Raw genomic sequence first — 19,337 nt, 5'->3', positions numbered from 1 at the left:
CAATTGTCGATTTGATTACTGTTCACTATCGTCATTATCATCACGTGCTCCCCCACAAGTCAGTTATCGCTAATTTCTCGCCATGTCCATAGTCAAGGAGTTGTCCACTTTGCCAGCTGATCTTACCCATCTTGCCACCAATTTTGGCAGCTACGTCGACTTGAATTGCCAGCTCAAGTTTGCCGTGGCCACAATCGCGTTTAACCCGATTTTCTGGAACATTGTTGCCCGTTTTGAATACAACACTCACTTCCTCACCAAAATCGCAGGCTCAGCCAAAACTGGTTGCTACCTTTTGGCTATCACCATTTTCTCGTTGGGAATCTACAGAGACCACGTCTACCATGATGCCCTTTTGCAGCAACCTACTTTCCAGCCATTGGTCGATTCAGTTTTGGTCAAGGCTGCTGCTGTAGCTACATTTGGTCTTGGTAACATCTTTGTTCTTACTTCCATGTATGCCTTGGGGGTCACAGGAACTTACTTGGGAGACTACTTTGGTATCTTGATGAATGAAAGAGTAACTGGTTTCCCTTTCAACGTGAACGACAATCCCATGTATAACGGGTCCACTCTCTGTTTCTTAGGTACTGCCTTGTGGTACGGTAAGCCAGCTGGTATTGCTGTCGCTGGCTTCGTTTTCGTCATGTACAAAATCGCTCTTTTGTTTGAAGAGCCATTCACTGCCAAGATCTACGCTGCTAGAGATGAACAAAAGAAGAACAACTAAAACCATGCTATCTCAGTATATAGATGTATATAAAAGCATAACCCAATGCACATAGAGATCATATATAATGTAGAGCTTTCGATCAATAATTAAGCAATATAAATAGTATAGTACGGTATAAGACTAGTATCATGTAACTCATCTTGTCTAAGCAGTATCGTATGGTGCTACTAGTTAATCTGGAAAAGTATAAGTGGCATCCTAACTTACACACTAGTGTGAATATTGTTATCTTATAACTGGTATCCATTATGAACAACTATCATACAATTAGTATAGCACAACAGTATATAACCATTAACTAATATATCCAGAAGAAATCTTCTCAGAGAGATTAGTAGAACTGAAAAGTATTGGATACACCCCGATCCTCAACATACCGAAGACTCAACGACTGAAACTTTTCTGACGATTTGTGGTAGTACAAGCCACTGATAGAGCCGGGACTTATAGTGGTGGAATGCACATATGGAGCCGAGTAGTTGACATGGTCTTCCGAGCCGATATTCATGACAATGTAATAGAAACCTTCGAAGGAAGCTCCCAGTATCTGCTTGATTCGAGAATCTGGCAACAAGAACTCTTCCTTCCACCGCATATACAAGTACTGTTGGTCTTCTTCGCCCCGCAGAATACGTTCCAAGCGCTGCTGGAACTGTTCGTCACTTAGAGTAGATGATCCTGTGAGTTTTTTCCAGTGTTCGAAGTCGTTCTTGATAAAAGAGCCCCACTGCTTGTTCTCTGTGATGAACGAAAAATTTCTCACCTTGTAGTCGTTGGGAGACTTCTTCTCTCGATCCTGCCACAAATACGTATTCATGGGGTTATTGATGATTTCACCTTTGAAACACGTAATGATTTCAGAATGGTCTTCAGTGAGTCCCGAAATCTGGAGAAATCCCGTGACTACCAGGTTCATGAGATCGATGCTTTTCAACTCTACCTTGATGTGGAAACGTGACTTTCCCGACTGTTGTTCGCCTACATAGACCGCGTTGGATCGAAGGTAAGAGTTCATGAACCGAGGTACCTTATTGTGGTTTCTTACCTGGTAGTTGTATGCATCGAAGTAGTCCAACGAGTACTTGGACCGAAACGAGTGAGATGAAGACGGCTCGAGTCTGGTTGACTTATTAAGTGAGATCTTACTTTCTCTTTGATGGACAGTTTTGGTATTATTGGCAGTGTTGCCATTGTTGCTAATAATATTGGTATTATTGGCATTATTCGTATTATTGGTTTCATCGTCGTTGGTGATGATTTCGTCGTCGAAAACATTTGATGCTATATTCTTTTCGCATGATGAAACGGAGGAGATATCCATTCCATCGTCAGAAACGTCCATGGGGTCATTCTTCAGTATAACGTTTTCTTTGAAGACGTTATGTATGTTCCTCCCTTCCAACTTGGGTATGTCTTCGTTAACGGAGCGCTTGAGGTCAGGAACGCCCTGAGACTCTGTCACTGGCATTTTTTATAATTGTCAGGAGAGTATTGTAACTAATGGATATGATATGATGATAATTCTATAGCTTTGAGAGTTCTATAATACTGCAGTAAAATAGGCTCTAGATTAAATACTAGGATTATACTATAGGTATGATTTGGTGGTTTATTCGACAGCCGGACGAATAGGGGTTTGTTCTTGGTGTGGAGTATGAGTCTTTATGTTGTGGTGATTCTCAAAAATATATGAGATTGTGCTGTGATCCTGTGAGGGGTTTGGATAAGCGCTGATAAGCCGGAGATCTGAAGATGCGACAGCACGAAGATGAAGGTGAAAATGATACAAGAAATAAAGGCTAAACGAATGCAAGCAAAAAGACCAAAGTCCAGATCAAAATCAAAATCAAAATCTACCGAAATAAAAGAGAAAAGAACAAATGAAATCTGAGATGCCAACCAGAGCCCGATAAGACTAAATGGCTAAGGCGATGATGTCAGTATTGTGGCAGCGCGACTCTTTATCAGCAAGTCACGCGCCAAATAGCGAGAGTCGGCCGGGGTGCGACTGGGATTGGCTAACGGGCCGAGATGGGAGATACTAAATAGCGAGAATATTAGCGAGAGACACCGGAACAGCAGCTGGGGTTTGGGGCCGCAACAGTCTTTCAGCGAAAGGCAGGGATGTACTATAAGAGCGAATTTTGTTTCAGCGCAGAAGTGACCTCGAGGTCAGAAGGAAGAATATGTAAGCGTACTCTTAAAGCTGAAGTTCTAAGCAGAAACAGCTCGATTGACTCCTGGTGGCAGAATCTACTGAAAGTGTCTGCCTGATTACTGACAGACTCCCTCACTGATGACCTTCCATTTGGCTGTTGGCAATTCTACGAAATGGTCCTATTCTGACTGTCGGGGTTTTTGGAAATGATCACTGTGCCAGAAACTGTCTCTGGATCTCCAGTTATCTTCCAAATATAAGTATACGAGTGGCCAGCCGCTTCCTCTTATCATTTATCACACTATTTTTCAAGCACCTTTGGTACCGTTCTCGCTAGTCTCGGTATTCTCAATCACGCACTCTCCGTCACCCCAGAAAATCTCTAGCCGCACCGCCCTATAATTTTTCAGACTCAATCCAACCATTCAATCTTCCTTCCACCACTCTACTAAACCTCAATGGATACTCCCCCAACTCCTGTGCACCCGGCCGCCAACGAAGAGGTAGCCAGTTTGCCTACTGGTGAACTTCCGCAAACTACATTGGCCGATATCGACCTCAACCCAGATTTGTACGATTCGGACTACCCAGACAGCACTACCAGCCTTCCCACTGTAGCCTCAGCTGCCGCAATTGGGCAAGACTCGGCCACTGCTGCTCCAACCAGTATATCTAATACATCTACTGGTAATCGCTGGCCAAGTCGAGCCACCGTTTCCATGCAAGAAATGGACTCGGAAACCAGCTTTCAAGATGTAGATTTGGAATTGAAGCAGTTTACATTTCCGTTTGACGAAGGCTACGCAATCCTCAGGCTGGACTTTGATGCTGCTCCGGTAATAGCTGCTATATCCAATCAACAGCAGAGCAAGTTAGTCAATTACATTGATGAGAATTTGCTTCAGATCCAGCGTAAATTTATTCGTAACCAGACTGAAGTAATAGAATTTTATTCATTCAGTAATCTCTTGGCTGAATTGGAGGCGATCGTCAATCTTCTCTGGACTTCAATACACAAGAAGAATGAACTATTCGGTCAGGTCGAATACTATATCAAACTCCTAGGAGATCTAGAAGACTATCTATCCCATTACGAATCCATCTTTGATGATCATATCGATGAACGAAATGTCAAAATTGACAATGTCAAACTTTTGTACTTCTTTACATTCTTTCAAAAAATCGATCTTCAGTTATCTGTTGTAATCGACGGCTACGTTGCATCTTCAGGAAAGCCCCAGAAGGCTAATAGCACCCAACTTATTCGTATAATTCCTATAGTATCACGCTTGAGAGTACTCATAGTGTCGAAATTGGAACCAATAAGGATAAAACTCAACCGTCTTCTTGAGAAACCGCCAAATAGACACATCCAGAGCGACGCCCAGAAGCTACTAAACCTCCTTGAGCTCGAGGTGTCCAGACTCTTCGAAGGTATTCTTGATCGAAGTTTCTAGTTGGAACTGGATTTCGATATTTTCACGTGACCCACATCCAACATTAATGAAAAATTGTATATAGAAATTAACTTCACAGCAGTAATATATTGAACATTTTCTAGTTAGCATTATCGCCAACAGTGTCGTTGATCTCACTGTAGAGTCCATTCTGCTCTAATATGTGGCCGTTTACTTCTGAAAAAAGCGACTCGGCAGAGATCGCCAAAGAGTTGCCTGAAGATTTAAAGCAATTTTTCACTGAGACTAACCCAGAACCAAACCACAGATCCATTTTCGAGGTTTCTCCAGAGCAAAAGCGTGTTAACGAAGTGCTTCTCAGGGCCGAAAAGGACAAGACTTACTCAGATGAGTTTGAAAGATACAAGCACGTTGAAAATGCGAAGAAGGTCTGCTCTATCAACTGTGCTGAGATCCAGCAGGAGGTGTTGGAGTGTTTCAAAAGCTGGAAGTTTGCTGGACTTGAGACCCCATGTACTCAGGAAATCAAGAGAACATCGCAGTGTATGGAAATCCAGAAGGCTGCGTTGAAAAAGCTCTATTATGACGATTGTGTGAGTATACCACAATGCAATCAAATCAGATACATTATAGATAAGTTGTTTGTGGAGAACTTTGGCCAGTTGGGTGATAATGTAAATGACGAAACTAAGGCCAAGTACGCTAAGGACTTAGATAAGGTGTTCTACAAGATATGGCGATAGCCCTGTTGCACCACTCTACCATAATTCTATTGTAATAATTATCTGTATATATCAAGTTTTTGAGATGACATCTGCCAAATCCTGCCACAACTTCAATTTCTCCTCGTACTTCAACGAACCTACCAACCCAGACGTGTTTGGAAAAACAAAGACCTTAGAATCAGCGGATATCTTCAGCTGGAACTTCTTTAGCACTAGAGCATATAACCTGGAGTCTTTATCACTTCTCAGAGCTGATACACTCTGAGAGTCTTGGAGTCCCCACATAAAAGTCTCTTTCGAAAGCTTTACCTTCTTGATTCCTAGTTCTACTTCCACATATTTCACTATAACCTCCCATATTCCTTTGCCAATAAACACAATGTGTTTGCTGCTAGACATATTGAACTCGTCTATCAATCTGGGGACGTTGGCAAGCTTCTCGGCCATTGGAAGTTCCTGTGCCGTTCGTGTACATCTCAATATCAAATCTGTAAACCCGATCTTGTACTTTATAAGCTCGTAGTCGTGTTCTGGTTTGGCGTACGTCGTCCCATCTTTAACGAGGACCTGTAGTAATTCATCATTATCGTAGTTATGCAGTAAGTACTGTGGGTCTAGTACTCCCAAGCATTGCAATAGTAGTCCCGACTGGTTGAAGAGTTTCCAGAACAAGTTCGAGAAATGGGCATAATGATGTTGTTGAAGTGAGGATTCCATTCCGGGATTAAATCCTATAAATAGAAGAGTCAAATTCTCTACTAGAGAGGGACGGACATCTTTGTACTGTTCAGGGTATGTATTCAGAGTTGGTTTGACTCTTTTCTTCGTAGTAGGTTTAGTGACTTTATGAGGAACTGGTCTGGTAACCAATTTGTCAACCTGTATTTTCTCTGAATTCGCGACTACTTTCTCGGCATCCTTATCTTTGAATCTGAAAGCTTGAAGCAGCTTCAACTTGTCAGACATGGCAACTGGTATGGGAAAGAGAACTGAAAAATTCTGGGGAAATCGGTATAGTGTGTCTGTATATACGCGAGTTTGTATTTGCGCGTAAATATCAGAATATTGGTTAATGTATTTTACTGGAGTTGATCCAAGCGCGAAAAACAAACAAAGCCTGTCTAAATAATAAAAATATCTACTAAATTTATGAATTCATATTTAAACAAATTCCTGTAATTGTTTTTCTAGAAGCTCCAGTTTTTGTTCAGAATTCCAAACCTTTTTACCTTGTGATGGTCGACTCCTCCTCGTACGGGTTCTCGGTGCTCGAACGGAATTCTCCCATCTCCAAAGATGGAATCAGACTGGTTTCCACACCCATCTCCAAATACAACAACGACAACGATAATCTCTCGCCAGTGGACATTACAGACATGCTTCTGGCCAAAAACTTTGCCAGCAATAACGTGTCAACGCCAAACCGTTCCTTGTCGCCAAAGAAAAACGGCTTGCAGTCGATATTGAAGAATGGATCGAACTCCAATCGTAAGGATAAATCTAGTAACAATGTAAAAAACGAAACACAGGATTTCTCCATAACGGAATCGTTACTCAGAAAACACCCAGAGCTTAACTATGCCAGTCGAAACGGTGACTTGAATCCTGTGAAATGTGCTCGTGTGATATTTTCGCCTACAAAGGAAATTCTATCGTACCGAAAGGAGTACTTGGATGATGTATCCAACAGCGAATTGGAGCTGAACACAAGTTACAATAGTAGAACCAGATCTAGAATCAACAAAGATAAAAACCGAGGTAGCAGCGGCTTAGACTTGACTAACGAACTGGAACTGAATTTACATTTGAATTTGAACGAAGAAAAAGTGAGAAAAAACAATAACGAGTTTGGGGAATCATCTGAAAATCGTAAACAGTCGTTCGCCGCGCAGTTGGTTACCGACCCGGCCATCCCATATGTGCTTTCATTGTATCTCCAGTTGTTTTTCAACTTGCTTCTCATCTCTATTGTACTCTACTTTGTGTTCATATTCATCAAAACCATCCGCGCCGATATCAACCACAAACTCGAGGTGTATATTCTGAACGCATTTGCGGAAATAGCCAAATGCGAGCGTGCCTACCAAAGAAATAATTGCAATAGAAGAGCTCCACTACTTGAAGCAAAATGTACAGAATGGGAGAAGTGCATGAATAGCGATCCGCAACTCATAGGCAAGTCTAAAATAACGGCCGAGACTTTTGCTGATATCGTAAACGGCTTTATCCGACCCATCAGCTGGAAGTCGCTAGTATTCTTGGTCTGTCTTATCTTTGGCAGTTTACTTGTCACCAACTTGGCGTTTGGGAGCTATCGCAATTCATCGCTGCACATGAGATCAAAAGACGCAAAAAAGTTGGAGGAGTTAGAAAATCGTCTCAAGCAACAAGCTACTCTTTTGTCGAAATACCAGATGCAAGATATCCTACAAGAGCAGCTGGAACCTCCAAGAGACTTTTCGAGATTGCAATCTCCACATTCGCAAATGGTTGTAAGGTCGAGTGCTTCGCTGTATCTCACGGCGAACGATACCAGCAATACCAATAATAATAGTACCTTCAACTCGTCTCCACTTCTCCAAAGGAGGCAGAAGTAGATATGGAGGTAATATATGTATAAGTAGAGAGACACGATCCATGTGTCCATAATGACCCTGTTAATAATTATAATGTACAATTACTTTTGTATTGTTGCCGCTCAAATAGGCAACTCCTGGGACCGCAGGTAAAACGTCAAAATATTTGCGACCAATATTTTTTGCACCCATTTTCTGCACTGATTTCAGGGGTTGCAAGAGTTTCGTGAAGATTATAAATGTGACGAAAGTGTTTGGAATTTTTGTGCTTAGAGTTTTCTGGATTATCATAAATCACGCATTTATTAATTATGAAGGATAAAACTTCTGATATCAACGTCTATGTAAATAGCCCTGAGACTGGCTACTCGGAATTCTCTGAGCCTAACAGCTACGAATTGTCAGACAACAAGGGAATCATACTGGTTAAAACAAAGGAATCTCTAGAAGTTACTGATGCTAAACCCCAAATATTGGAAGCTCAGGCAAGGAAAAGCGTATTGATGTTCTTCCAGAAATCAGATATCCCCTACTTCATATTCGCAACCATAAATGTATGCATTGCTGCAGCTGCTACCCCTTTGCAAACATTGGTATATGGTAAAATCTTTGCCAGGCTTAGCAATTTCTATTCTGGTCACTATTCGGATTATCAAATCTTCATTTCTGATGTTCGTCTACTCTGTTTGCTCATCATGGCTATAGGCGGTTGTAAGATGCTATTCACATTCTTGGGTGTTTCTTGTTGGATGCAATTTGGAGAAAGACAACAATTGCGAGCAAGAACAAAACTCTACAAACTAATGCTCTCCAGAAAAATGGAATGGTTTGACTCTGTCGATGGTACATCTGGTCAGATCTCACAGGTTAATCGTTGTGTTGAAGAATTGAGATCTGGTTCTTCGGAAGTTATTGGTTTATTGGTTCAATCCATTGCTAGTATTATTGCCTTGCTGATAACTTCACTCTATCATTCCTGGTCATTGACACTAGTTATCATGGCAACATCTCCAATTATGGCCATATTCTCGTGGTTGTTTGGCAGATTGACTTACAAGGCTGCAGATCAGGAAAACAGATTGAACGCTCTGGCCGCCAAAATATTAGATTGGTGTTTAAGCTGTGCGTCTGTTGTCAGAGTATTCAATGGAAAATATGTAGAGCAAGCAAAATTCAACAGGTTGATCGACATGTCAGCTGGGGTATACTTCAAGTTGGCTGCAGCAATGGCTGGCAATTCAGGAATTCTAAGAACATTATCGATAATGATGTTTGTCCAAGGGTTCTGGTTTGGAAACTATATGATTAGTATTGGAGATCTTGATATAAATCAAGTGTTTACCTGTTTCACCTCTTGTTTAATGTTGGGAGCTGCTATATCTGATCTAGCAAATCTTCTATCCAGTCTCAATACCGCAAGAGCTGCAGCTTCAATGATTTCCAAATTTATGTTGTCACAAGGTGAAGTTCTTGACGAAGAGAGCCATTATTTGCAGCCTGCCATTTGTAAAGGAAGAATAGAGTTTAAAGATGTCTGCTTTCATTATCCAGGAAGAGAAGGACAAGTTCTTAACAATCTTTCTGCTACAATTGAGGCTCAAAAATTGACATTTATCATTGGAAAATCTGGTTCAGGAAAATCAACTATTTCGCAACTATTGTTGAAAATGTATAGCAATAATGAAGGAACCATTTCGATCGACGGACATGATATTTCAACCTTGAGCAGAAATTGGATAACAGATTCTATTACAGTTATTGAACAATCAGTTACAATTTACAATCAAACACTCAGGAACAATTTGGCGGTGTCGGTTGTTAATAAATATGGTTCGCTAAATAGTGTTCCATTATCGTTGATACTGGATGCGCTTTCTTTTGCCCGTTTGAATGAAGTCGTAGAAGGACTCGAAGATGGAATAGACACCACTATTTCTTCTTCTACTCTTTCGGGTGGCCAGAAGCAGAGGGTTGCGATAGCTAGAGCAAAATTGAGGGACACTCCAATCCTTATCCTTGATGAATCATTATGCGCATTAGATAACAGATTGAGAATTCCATTATTCAACGAAATAAGAGAATGGAGAAAGGGAAAGACAACAATTGTAATTGTTCACGAGCTAGACTATCTAAATGACAATGACAATGTCATTGTCTTGGAAAATGGTTCTGTAAAGTACCATGGTTTGTTCGAGGAAGTTAGGGATCAAGAGATTATTCTGAGGTTCAATGACGAAATTAGTTTTGAATCAAAGACAAGCCTGGTTATAGACCCAATTCCTAGAAAATCAGTAGAGTACAATTACTTGACCAATCCAGTTATTCTCAAAGACTTGGAGAAGAATGTTGGTTCAAAAATTGCAGATGACAATTCTGATGAGGTTTATTGTGTTCTTGCAATACTAAAGTATTGCTTTCATACTATTGAAACAAAACCATGGATAGCAGTTGGATTACTATTCTCTGTCTTCAGTGGAATTGCTGGTCCCGTATTCTCCTTTAGTTTCTCCAGGTTACTCTCCAGCATGGTCGAAGCTTCTGTGGGCATTAACATCACTCACAAACTCAAATTGTGGTCTCTAATTGTTGTAGGCATTTCTGTTGCTAGTGGCGGGTCTCATTTTGTATCCAGTTTTATTCTTTCATTCTGTAGTGAAAAGTGGATATTAAAACTTCGAAAGCTATGTTTCCAAAAGATCAATGAACAGGATATGTCTTTTATTGATTTGGAAAATACTAAGGCTTCTGAAATTACAGCTTTACTCATGAATGACTCTCGAGATTTGCGGAATCTTGTTTCTGAATTTCTCTCTTTGGCTCTCAACCTAGTTGTCATGGTTCTTGTTGGAGTAACTTGGTCAATTATTTCAGGTTGGAAGTTGGCTTTGGTTGGGATATCTTTTGTACCTCTTGTTTTGTCAGTTACAAGAGTATACGGTATTTTGTTGGAACTGTCTGAGAATTGTTATAAGTCTACGGTTGCAAAATTGGAAAATCACAATTACGAAACTCTCACAGCTATCAGATCCATAACCATCCTTCGATTACAAAACTACTTTAAAGAGGAGTTTGATTGCAATATTCAACGCATTAGAAAAAGAGGTACTATACGAGCACTTCAGACTGGCCTTGGGCTTGGTCTTACCGAAGGTTGTAACGCCATAGCAACAGGAACAATCTTGTACTACGGTATGGTACTCGCTGGTAAGAATGAATATACCCAACAACAGCTTTTGCAAGTTATTACGATCTTGACATTAACGATGACCAATGCTGCAGGCCTCATGAACCAACTCCCGGAAATTGCAAGAGGACAAAGAGCTGGAACTAGAATTATCAAGTTGTTGAATATGACGCCTTCAGAAGCCGAGAATGATGGCGACATCACGATAAACAGAAATTTTACCAATCCTTTACTACAATTTGACAATCTTCAATTTGGTTATTCTGGGCAAGAGAACGTTCTCAAGAATGTCAGTTTCAATATAGATAAGGACGACATTTGTGCTATAGTAGGTAAATCTGGAGGAGGAAAGTCCACTATTGCTTCTTTGCTTATGAGACTCTACAATGCTGGTGATAGAAGTATATTTCTATCGAACTATGACATAATGAGGCTAGATATCGACCATCTAAGAGATACGATTACAATTGTTCCTCAGAATCCCAGCTTCTTTGAAGGCACCATCTTCGATAACTTAACTTACGGTATCAATCCAAAGAAAAGAGTGAATATGGATAAGATCTACAAAGTTTTGAAATACGTCAATATGTACTCATATGTACTATCATTGCCTGAAGGTGTCCATACGATAATCGGCGAGGGTTCTCATTCGCTTCTCTCTGGTGGCCAGAGCCAGAGGCTCTCAATAGCCAGAGCATTAATTAGGGATCCACAGGTGTTGATCTTGGACGAGTGTACATCAAACTTGGATAAGGAAAATACTGACTTTATTATCAATTTGATCAACACTACTTTACGAGGCAAAATGACTATAATTTTGATTACTCACGATGTTGAGGTAATGAAGGTTGCTAATAGAATAATAAAGGTCAAGAATGGTTACATAGTCGAGCAAAGGTAATCATATCATAATGTAATGGTCGCTATAATTCAAAATCGAGATATAATATCTTTATGTTATTTCTATTGTAATCGTAACTTTATAAATCATTTAATCTAGATACTCACGCAGATGTAAGGAACTTCAACATCTTCACCTTCTTCGTCGTCGCAGCAAACTTCAAAGATCAAGTAGTTCACGTGGTCTGGGATGTCCTTCTTGCTGACTTGTTTGATTAAAGTCGTCAAGTCCAATGATAATCTTTCCTTGATTTTCTTGGGTGGGAAGAATGAGGCATATAATAAAGACACTCCATATGACAACATCGAGATTTCCAAACCCTCCTTTTCCTTGAAGTGGTCAAGCAACTGCTGCAAGGTGATGTTACCTTCTAAGTCGAATCTATCCCAGATCTGGTCGAAATCCTTCTTGTTGTACTTTCCACGAGCTGACTTGATTGGTTCCGAGAATCCAATGAAAGGTAAGGCCAAATTGATGAAACCATTCTTGTATTGCTCAATGTCGTCCTTTCCGTCAACAACCTTGTATAACTCAAGGCAGACCAAACCAGTCACCAATGCTGTGGTGGTGGCAATGGCTGGGATAATCTTACCAGCAATGAACTTAGTCTTGTGGGCATCGGCAGTCTCGATGGCATAGTTCAAAGCTCTACAGTTAGAAGCAGCCGAAATGAACTCAATATGATGGTTGGTGTCGTCGTCCTTTTCGAATTCAATAGGATTTAATCTATAGCCGGCTAAAGTGCTTGGCTCAGGTAAAGAAGCGGCGATCTTTCTGATTTCGTTGTCGTCGATCGATCCAGCCAAAGTCTTTTCCTGTTCTTCGGCTTCGTTCTCAGTTGCAGCAATATTAATACCTGATCTAGGAGTGAACTCTGGAATTTTAGTCAGATCAATGACCTTCTTGTAATCGTCGAAACTAGCAACAGGAGCCTTCAAGCCATAGATGTAAGCCAAGAGGTTGGCTCCACCAACTACAAAGTTGAAATGGTCAGAGTTGTTGATGTCAAATACCAAGGGCTCTGGAGCCCTCTTTGGACCGGACCAGAACGGAGCACCAGTAGACGTCTTTGCATCCTTTGGGAAGTTGTACAAAAGTTGCTTGATGTCACCATTAAACTTGGTTTCGAATTCCAAACGTGCCCACTTGATGCAATCGTCGAAGCTGTATGGCCGTTTATTCAACAAGTTGGAGATGTTTTCCAACGTGCCCTTGATGTCCGGGTTCTGCTTTAAAGTCTGTTCTACATAATTTGGTTGACTCAAGTATAAGTTGACACTTTCAGGAGAGTCAAAGAAATAACCCTGGAACAATGACTTGGCCCAAGCAATTGTGTGGTCGATCTTATTTGGGAACGATCTCAAAGTACATAAGGGAATGGACTTTTCAGGTGGATCTTGTGAAGAAGAGTATGATTCAGTCAAGTTAGGGATAACTACCTGCGTGTTACCTTTAGTTCCCAATGTTCCCGACTCCAACAAAGGCTTTTTGTAGAAGATACAACGACGGTCTACATAGGTTCTGGCTTCGACGTTATCCAAAGCGTTGGTAACAAAATCCAAACCTTTCCAGAAATCATCGTCGAAGATATTTTCAGTCTCGTGGCCCACTTTGTCAAGTTTTGACTCGATCTTACCCGTCAAGTCTGGATTCATGTGCTGAACAGCTACGGCAGCTACATCAGACTTGTTCTTACCAACGTCCTTTGGTCTGAAAAGGAATTGACGGTTCAAGTTGGACTTTTCAATTGAGTCGTTGTCAGTGATTATAATCTTACCATCAGGTCCACTGCCCAACCCCATCATGGCCCAGTTCTTTAACATTTCACAACCAATGGCACCAGAACCAACAAGGAAGACTTTCAAATTGGCGATCTTTTCCTGGAAAGCTTTACCAAAGACGGCAATCTGGCCGTCGTATCTCGAACCAAGTGGTTTGGTTGTCTCAGCAGTTCTGGGAAACTCTTCGTTGGAAGGTAACGACTCCAACGAATCGAAGTACAACCATTGCTTGACTGGGCCAAACTTAGAAGAACAGTTCTTCAACACTTCCTGGGCAATTAAACCACCAAAGAAGGCTACAATTCCTGGAATGTCCCCAGTAGCCTGGTGGGCCAATTCCTTGATCAACTTCTCGTCTACAGAAGCTTCTCCCAAGATGGTAGGAAATTGTACTGCGATTTCTTGGGATAATTGGAACAATTCCGAAGCATCCTCAGAGTTGTATGGTCTGGGCAATTTCCCGGAGTGTCTCGTCTGGAAAGCTTGTAAAGCCTGGAAGCCTAAATGTAACTGGGGAGGTCTATCGAACTTGGCGTAGTCGGAAATGATGTACTCAGGATTAGCCAATTGCGATGAAAGCAGCTCAAAGTGGATTTCTTTGGGAACCTTGACTTGCGTATATAAACCGTTCTTGACATACTTGCCGTAAGATTCATCAATATTAATTCTAAAGGCATATGGGCCCAAAACTTCAATCTTGTGAGGGTTTCCATCATTCAACTTGGGCATTCCTTCGACTTCCGTAAACTTGACGTAGTCTCCATCTTCCAAGCCGTGTCTGTTATCGTCAAGCATGGTGACAGTTCCGTCAGCCTCAATGTCGGAAACAATCCCCGTATGTGGTTCTTCGCCCGTTTGGTCGATAATCGTGAAACTGGATCCGAAATCTACAAACAACTGGCCAAACAAGCCTCGATTGTCGGCGGCAATAAAACCAATGTCCCGTTCGTGTGTAAAGGTGTTGATTCGGACTTGTTCTTCTAACAGCAAGTTGGTGGCAACAATACATTTGTAGTTTGACAAAGTTGCCTCAGACAAGTCAGTAATGACGGAGATGGGAACATAGGCATTGAGTTCAGCGAGTCTTGGAGCAGTGACTTCAGCACGGTTGCTGCCAACAGCCGATTCGTCCAAAAAGAACTGCGACGACAAGTCAGAGATGGCTACGGGCTCGGGATCGTACAAGCTCAACAGCTTGACTCCGGCAAGAGCAACGTTTTTGGCGATTTCTACACCCAAGCCTTTCAAGCCTATAATTAACACAGATGCGTTCTGCATCTTCAACATGGCTTCTTTGCCCAAAACGTACAATTGACGAGAGTAAAGGCCCTCGTCGATTTCCTGAGGTACAGGCGAGTCTACAAGCATGCTGTCGGCCATGGTGGAGGATAGTGTGATGTGGCGAGAAGAAGAGTGGTGGAAATTACTAATAATTATGCGTGGAGATTTATATGTGAATGAAGAGTGAAAAAAGACTGTATACAGATGGAAGATAGATTACGGAATGCAAGAGCGAATATGGGGGTATGAGCGTGCAAAAATAAATGGGTGAATTTAGCGAGAATTGCGGCAACAGCGAGAAAGCACTTCTACATGCTGTATGCTGCGGAGATCTAGTAGATTTTGTAGTTTCTAACATCCGAAAGATGATTAGGGAGTAGAATATGAGAGTAGGATATGGAATAGAGAATAGTGAGAGTAGAATATGAAAGTAGAATAGTGAGAGTAGAAAATAGTGAGAGAAGTGAATAGTGAAAGAATAGCGAGAAAATAGTGAGAAAATAGCGAGAAAACAAGTACAGAAATCGAGAACCAGAGAGAACCAGACCTTCCATCGTATGGCAAAGACTTTTACTAATTTGTAATTTATTCTATCTTTGTATTTGTATCTATTCAAATCATATTCATATCCTATAACTTGTCATATCGTATCATATTGTATCATATCTAAATTATTCTGCCTGTAAACTTTTAGTGAATGTAATCCAATCCATGTTCCTTGAGAGCAGCATGCAAGTCAAACGACTTATCCTGTGGATCCAAGGTTCTCACCACCTTGCCTGGAACGCCAACAACCAAACTGTTGTCTGGAACGTCTCTATTCACCACCGAGCCAGCTCCAATCACACAACCAGATCCGATGGTGACACCAGGAAGAATGGTAGCACCAGAACCGATCCACACGTTGTCTCCTACTATAATCGATAATCCACTCTCGATCCCAGTGCCCCTTAAGGTGGGGTCGATAGGGTGTGTTGGAGTGATAAACGAGACATTAGGTCCACATGCTACATAGTCACCGATCTTAACCACCGCCACATCGAGAATTGTGAGGTTGTAATTGGAATAGAATCCCTTACCAAGAAAGGTATTGAACCCGTAGTCAAAATATACAGGCGACTCCATAAATGCACCTTCACCAACTGAACCTATGAAAGTCTTCAAGTGGTCCTCTTTGGCCTTGTTGAACTCCTGTGGAGTCTTGTAGTCTCTCATACGAAACTTCTCGTAGTCTCTCATGTCGTCTCTTACCGACATTCTGGCAAACTCCAAATTCTTCTCGTACGGGTTGTAGCTAAAATGTTAGTCTCTTCGTTATCTATAGCCTCACAGGATTTAAACACAAAATTACATTAATTACTTACATCATTCCAGAGATCATTCTCTCGTAGTTCTCATCCTTTTTGAATGGAAGGGTCTTGGAGTTCTCGTAGGCGAACTTGATCAAAGCTTCATCCTTTTCTTCCAGTACGTTGGCGCGTTTGCAAAACTCTGATCTAGACAAATTTGACATCTCTAATAACTTATAAATTAACTGGTTGATCAAAAGCCAAATCGTAAATCAATATTGCGTGCAAAACAGCAAGTTAAATAGCCTTGCTGTGCCACGAAGGATATATCCAGAAAGAGTAGCGCTTCCAAAACTCACACCAAGTTGGGAAGAGTACCTTATAACAAACGGCAGGGACCGTGAAACAGTCCGAAGATAGTCCCGAAAGACGACAAAATACGACAAACTTTGCGCACCACTATATGGTTGCACCTCAAGCAACGATCCTCGCTTCAATGGAGCAATGAACGTTGAGAAAGTGGCTTCCTTCCACCTTCAGGGCATTCCCAAAGTAGCTATCTTGTTCAGAATCACATTCAAAATGCAAAATTCATCGGCATATATGGTGGAAGTGTACTTCCTGTAGAGATTCTACAACGAAAACTCTATATTTTACACTCGAAACAAATCTTCCACGACAACAAAATAGTGGAGTACTTGAAACAAAGTAATCGCTCTGAATTGCTATGGAAGGTTTCTATAAGTATTTTAAAAGATTACGAATATTCTCTAAACCCTACTTGAGGAAGAAATGAAGAAATGTTGCAGCAGACGCAGATAAGAAACTAGATTTTAGGCTGAGTCGATAAACTTCGCGGGCTGGAATCAGATGCACTGAAACGGGTTTAAGACTTTTATCTACTAGGAACAGTGGAATAGAGGAAGCCTATTTGGGCTTATTATCAGCAAATCATTTCGGCTATTCCACACATTAAACTGAGTGAAACAATTGTGATTTACGTGGTGATATTAAGGGCTGCTGGCAAGGCTGATGTTTCAAAATAAACTGTAAATCGTCTAGAAATGGGACAATCTTTCTACCTTGATGGCGAGTTGAAAAATGGCTCAGAACAAGGTTTAGCGACACCCTAGGATTTCTGGAGAGGTAGCACAAATTTGCTCGAGATGGAGAGGTATTGTGATCCGTGGTCAGCAGCAGGGAAATTGGAAGATATTGGAACTGGTTCATTTCACGACGTGGCTCTACTTCATTCACGCGCCAAGAGCTGGCGGAAGTAGTCCTCGCAACTACTTTAGTTATGGGACTTTCAGCTGTAATTGCCGAGGTCGTCCATACTCCCGTCATCCTAGGTGGATCTGGATATACATGGGTTGTGCAAATATTTTTGCACTACCAGTTGCAAAAGGACTCTGCATGGGGGGAACATACAAAATATCCATATTATTTGCACAGCGACAGCTGCAACTACATGAGCTCGATAAGGGCAGGATGGGAATTTAAAATCCGGTCGTTTTGAACGAGCTCACAAGAACAATGGTCATAACAAGGATGATCCCATCTCGACTTATCCATTGTCATTGTCATAGTCATGGTTTCGCCAACAAGTGAGGGGCTGATCTCCTACTTTCGCGGATGGAATTGTCCGCAATTTAAGCTATAAGGTTTAGTAAATCTTTGGAATTATCAGCTGCAACTAGCGCCTAGGCTCCCGGAACTCTAATTATTGCCCCAGGACGTCAGTGTCGGGCTGCCCCCCAAGTCATTTAGTATTGTTCTCTGCACGGAGACGCTTGTAACTACGATCTCTTTGTGCGGTATTGTATAGAATTGGGGAGTGCAGTTTTTGAGTGACCGAATTTCCGCGAACCACAGTCTTTTTTGGTGGCTTCCTATTGGCTGGCACGGCTGGCAGTTGCATTTTGCGCCACTTCAGCAGAGATAAGATATTAATCTGTAAGAGTAGCGAATCTTGAGTCCGCATGTTTCAGCTTGGAATTATTCCTCCGCACCGAAAGCTTGATCACTAACCTACATACACACAAGTTGCAATTGGATGATTAGCAACAGAAAAAAAGAAACTTTCCAACCTGCAAACTCCAACTCTCCCAGATGACAACATTCTCTTCCTGGCACAGCTACATTTACGAGAAGCCACCCATAGAGAGTATTCCTCTGTTTGGGGGTCAATTTGTGAACACTCGAAAGCCGTATCCCAGAATGGTGGAGTAAAATCCCCACCTGCCGCCTAATACGTAAGCAGAGATAAGACACAAAATATTCCGCCGGCACCGCATTGCAACCTGGAGTTCCTTAGCTGAACAGGGCCGACATTTTGCTTGTGCAGCTAATAGCGGCTAATCTGTGTTTTATTATATGGAACTTGGTACGTATTACATCAAAAGCCCGTAATATTGAACGTTTGAGCCGTGAGTGCTGCTAGTAAATATTTGCAAATATTTTGGATCAGATGGGAGTATTTTTTAACTAGAGACGCTAAACAATCTCAGTTTGTGTCGAGACCCTTGAGGATCTGGAAAATATTAGCCAACATCACGCACGCATGCGACCAACACAAACATTGACATCAAATTAAAATTCAAAGATAGGCACACGTGACTGCGCACCTGACTCGATCAGAGGCTGCGGGATAGTTTCATTTCGGTAGACTTTCGTCCTAACAAGATACTATTTGCTTTGCTTTGGGGTATCGAAGTGTCTCATCGTCATGGTCGTTACAATTCCGTGTCTTGCTGATGTTTGTTTGATTCCCGTATGTTTTCTTTTTCGAATTTGGTAGTTGTCTACTTTTTCTTATCTTTGTTCCTATTGTATTTTTTGAACTAGGGGATAGTGATATGAATTCTCATTTGCAGTACTAACCTTATCAGATCGGAACGGGCTCTGTGTCTGTTTCAGATGAAGTTACTCAGATCACTCGTCTAGCTCAGCAGTCCCATTTGCACACTACCTTGCACAGTGCTGGAACCACCATAGAGGGTCCGTGGAATGAAGTCATGGACTTGATTGGCCAGATGCACAAGCTACTCCATGGCCAAGGGGTGGTGAGAATCCAGAGCGACATTAGAGTAGGAACCAGAACAGACAAGAAGCAAACTCCTCAGGATAAAATCGACGTGGTGGAGCGCAAGTTGAAGGACTTGCCGTAGATCATTACGAATAGCATATCAATCATTGGTTAGTAAATTAATGAACGCATGAAATGTAGAATTGAATATTGGAAGTGGGTGTGTAATTGCGTTACAATTGAATTGTAATTTCAATAGAATT

General features: G+C 41.5%; 9 protein-coding genes across 9 annotated transcripts; 6 read left to right on the top strand and 3 right to left on the bottom strand. All coding sequences in view use genetic code 12, as the record gives it.

Annotated features, from left to right (window-relative positions):
- Positions 1-82: 82 nt before the first annotated feature.
- OPI3 (Second and third steps of methylation pathway for phosphatidylcholine biosynthesis) lies at positions 83-730 on the top strand (the record flags this gene model as incomplete). Its single annotated transcript, XM_001383139.1, has 1 exon — positions 83-730. One exon carries the CDS (start codon positions 83-85, stop codon positions 728-730), a length of 648 nt encoding a protein of 215 aa, XP_001383176.1.
- Positions 731-1,064: 334 nt separating this feature from the next.
- Positions 1,065-1,799, bottom strand: PICST_41967 (predicted protein; the record flags this gene model as incomplete). Its single annotated transcript, XM_001382600.1, has 1 exon — positions 1,065-1,799. A coding segment is annotated over one exon (735 nt), but the record flags the coding sequence as incomplete, so codon positions are not given.
- A 1,550-nt stretch (positions 1,800-3,349) lies between these two features.
- Positions 3,350-4,348, top strand: PICST_40944 (predicted protein; the record flags this gene model as incomplete). Its single annotated transcript, XM_001383138.1, has 1 exon — positions 3,350-4,348. The coding sequence occupies one exon, from the start codon at positions 3,350-3,352 to the stop codon at positions 4,346-4,348; it is 999 nt and encodes a 332-aa protein (XP_001383175.2).
- Positions 4,349-4,509: 161 nt separating this feature from the next.
- PICST_30173 (predicted protein) lies at positions 4,510-5,052 on the top strand (the record flags this gene model as incomplete). The annotated part of the gene is made up of 1 exon (XM_001383137.1): positions 4,510-5,052. The coding sequence occupies one exon, from the start codon at positions 4,510-4,512 to the stop codon at positions 5,050-5,052; it is 543 nt and encodes a 180-aa protein (XP_001383174.1).
- Positions 5,053-5,103: 51 nt separating this feature from the next.
- On the bottom strand, positions 5,104-6,000 carry PICST_55251 (predicted protein; the record flags this gene model as incomplete). Its single annotated transcript, XM_001382599.1, has 3 exons — positions 5,104-5,267; positions 5,295-5,856; positions 5,914-6,000. 3 exons carry the CDS (start codon positions 5,998-6,000, stop codon positions 5,104-5,106), a joined length of 813 nt encoding a protein of 270 aa, XP_001382636.2.
- A 269-nt stretch (positions 6,001-6,269) lies between these two features.
- On the top strand, positions 6,270-7,631 carry PICST_30171 (predicted protein; the record flags this gene model as incomplete). Its single annotated transcript, XM_001383136.1, has 1 exon — positions 6,270-7,631. One exon carries the CDS (start codon positions 6,270-6,272, stop codon positions 7,629-7,631), a length of 1,362 nt encoding a protein of 453 aa, XP_001383173.2.
- Positions 7,632-8,101: 470 nt separating this feature from the next.
- On the top strand, positions 8,102-11,695 carry HST6 (ATP-dependent permease; the record flags this gene model as incomplete). The annotated part of the gene is made up of 1 exon (XM_001383135.1): positions 8,102-11,695. A coding segment is annotated over one exon (3,594 nt), but the record flags the coding sequence as incomplete, so codon positions are not given.
- Positions 11,696-11,709: 14 nt separating this feature from the next.
- On the bottom strand, positions 11,710-14,857 carry PICST_69865 (predicted protein). The gene has a single exon (XM_001382598.1). The coding sequence runs from the start codon at positions 14,854-14,856 to the stop codon at positions 11,791-11,793; it is 3,066 nt and encodes a 1,021-aa protein (XP_001382635.2). The 5' UTR covers position 14,857; the 3' UTR covers positions 11,710-11,790.
- A 3,917-nt stretch (positions 14,858-18,774) lies between these two features.
- PICST_35218 (predicted protein) lies at positions 18,775-19,216 on the top strand (the record flags this gene model as incomplete). The annotated part of the gene is made up of 2 exons (XM_001383134.1): positions 18,775-18,819; positions 18,938-19,216. The coding sequence occupies 2 exons, from the start codon at positions 18,775-18,777 to the stop codon at positions 19,214-19,216; spliced, it is 324 nt and encodes a 107-aa protein (XP_001383171.1).
- Positions 19,217-19,337: the final 121 nt, after the last annotated feature.

Source organism: Scheffersomyces stipitis, chromosome 2 (assembly GCF_000209165.1).
Source record: "Scheffersomyces stipitis CBS 6054 chromosome 2, complete sequence".
Taxonomy (NCBI): domain Eukaryota; kingdom Fungi; phylum Ascomycota; class Pichiomycetes; order Serinales; family Debaryomycetaceae; genus Scheffersomyces; species Scheffersomyces stipitis.
The sequence above is the reverse complement of the archived record's forward strand: the minus strand, read 5'-3'. Positions and strand labels throughout refer to the sequence as shown.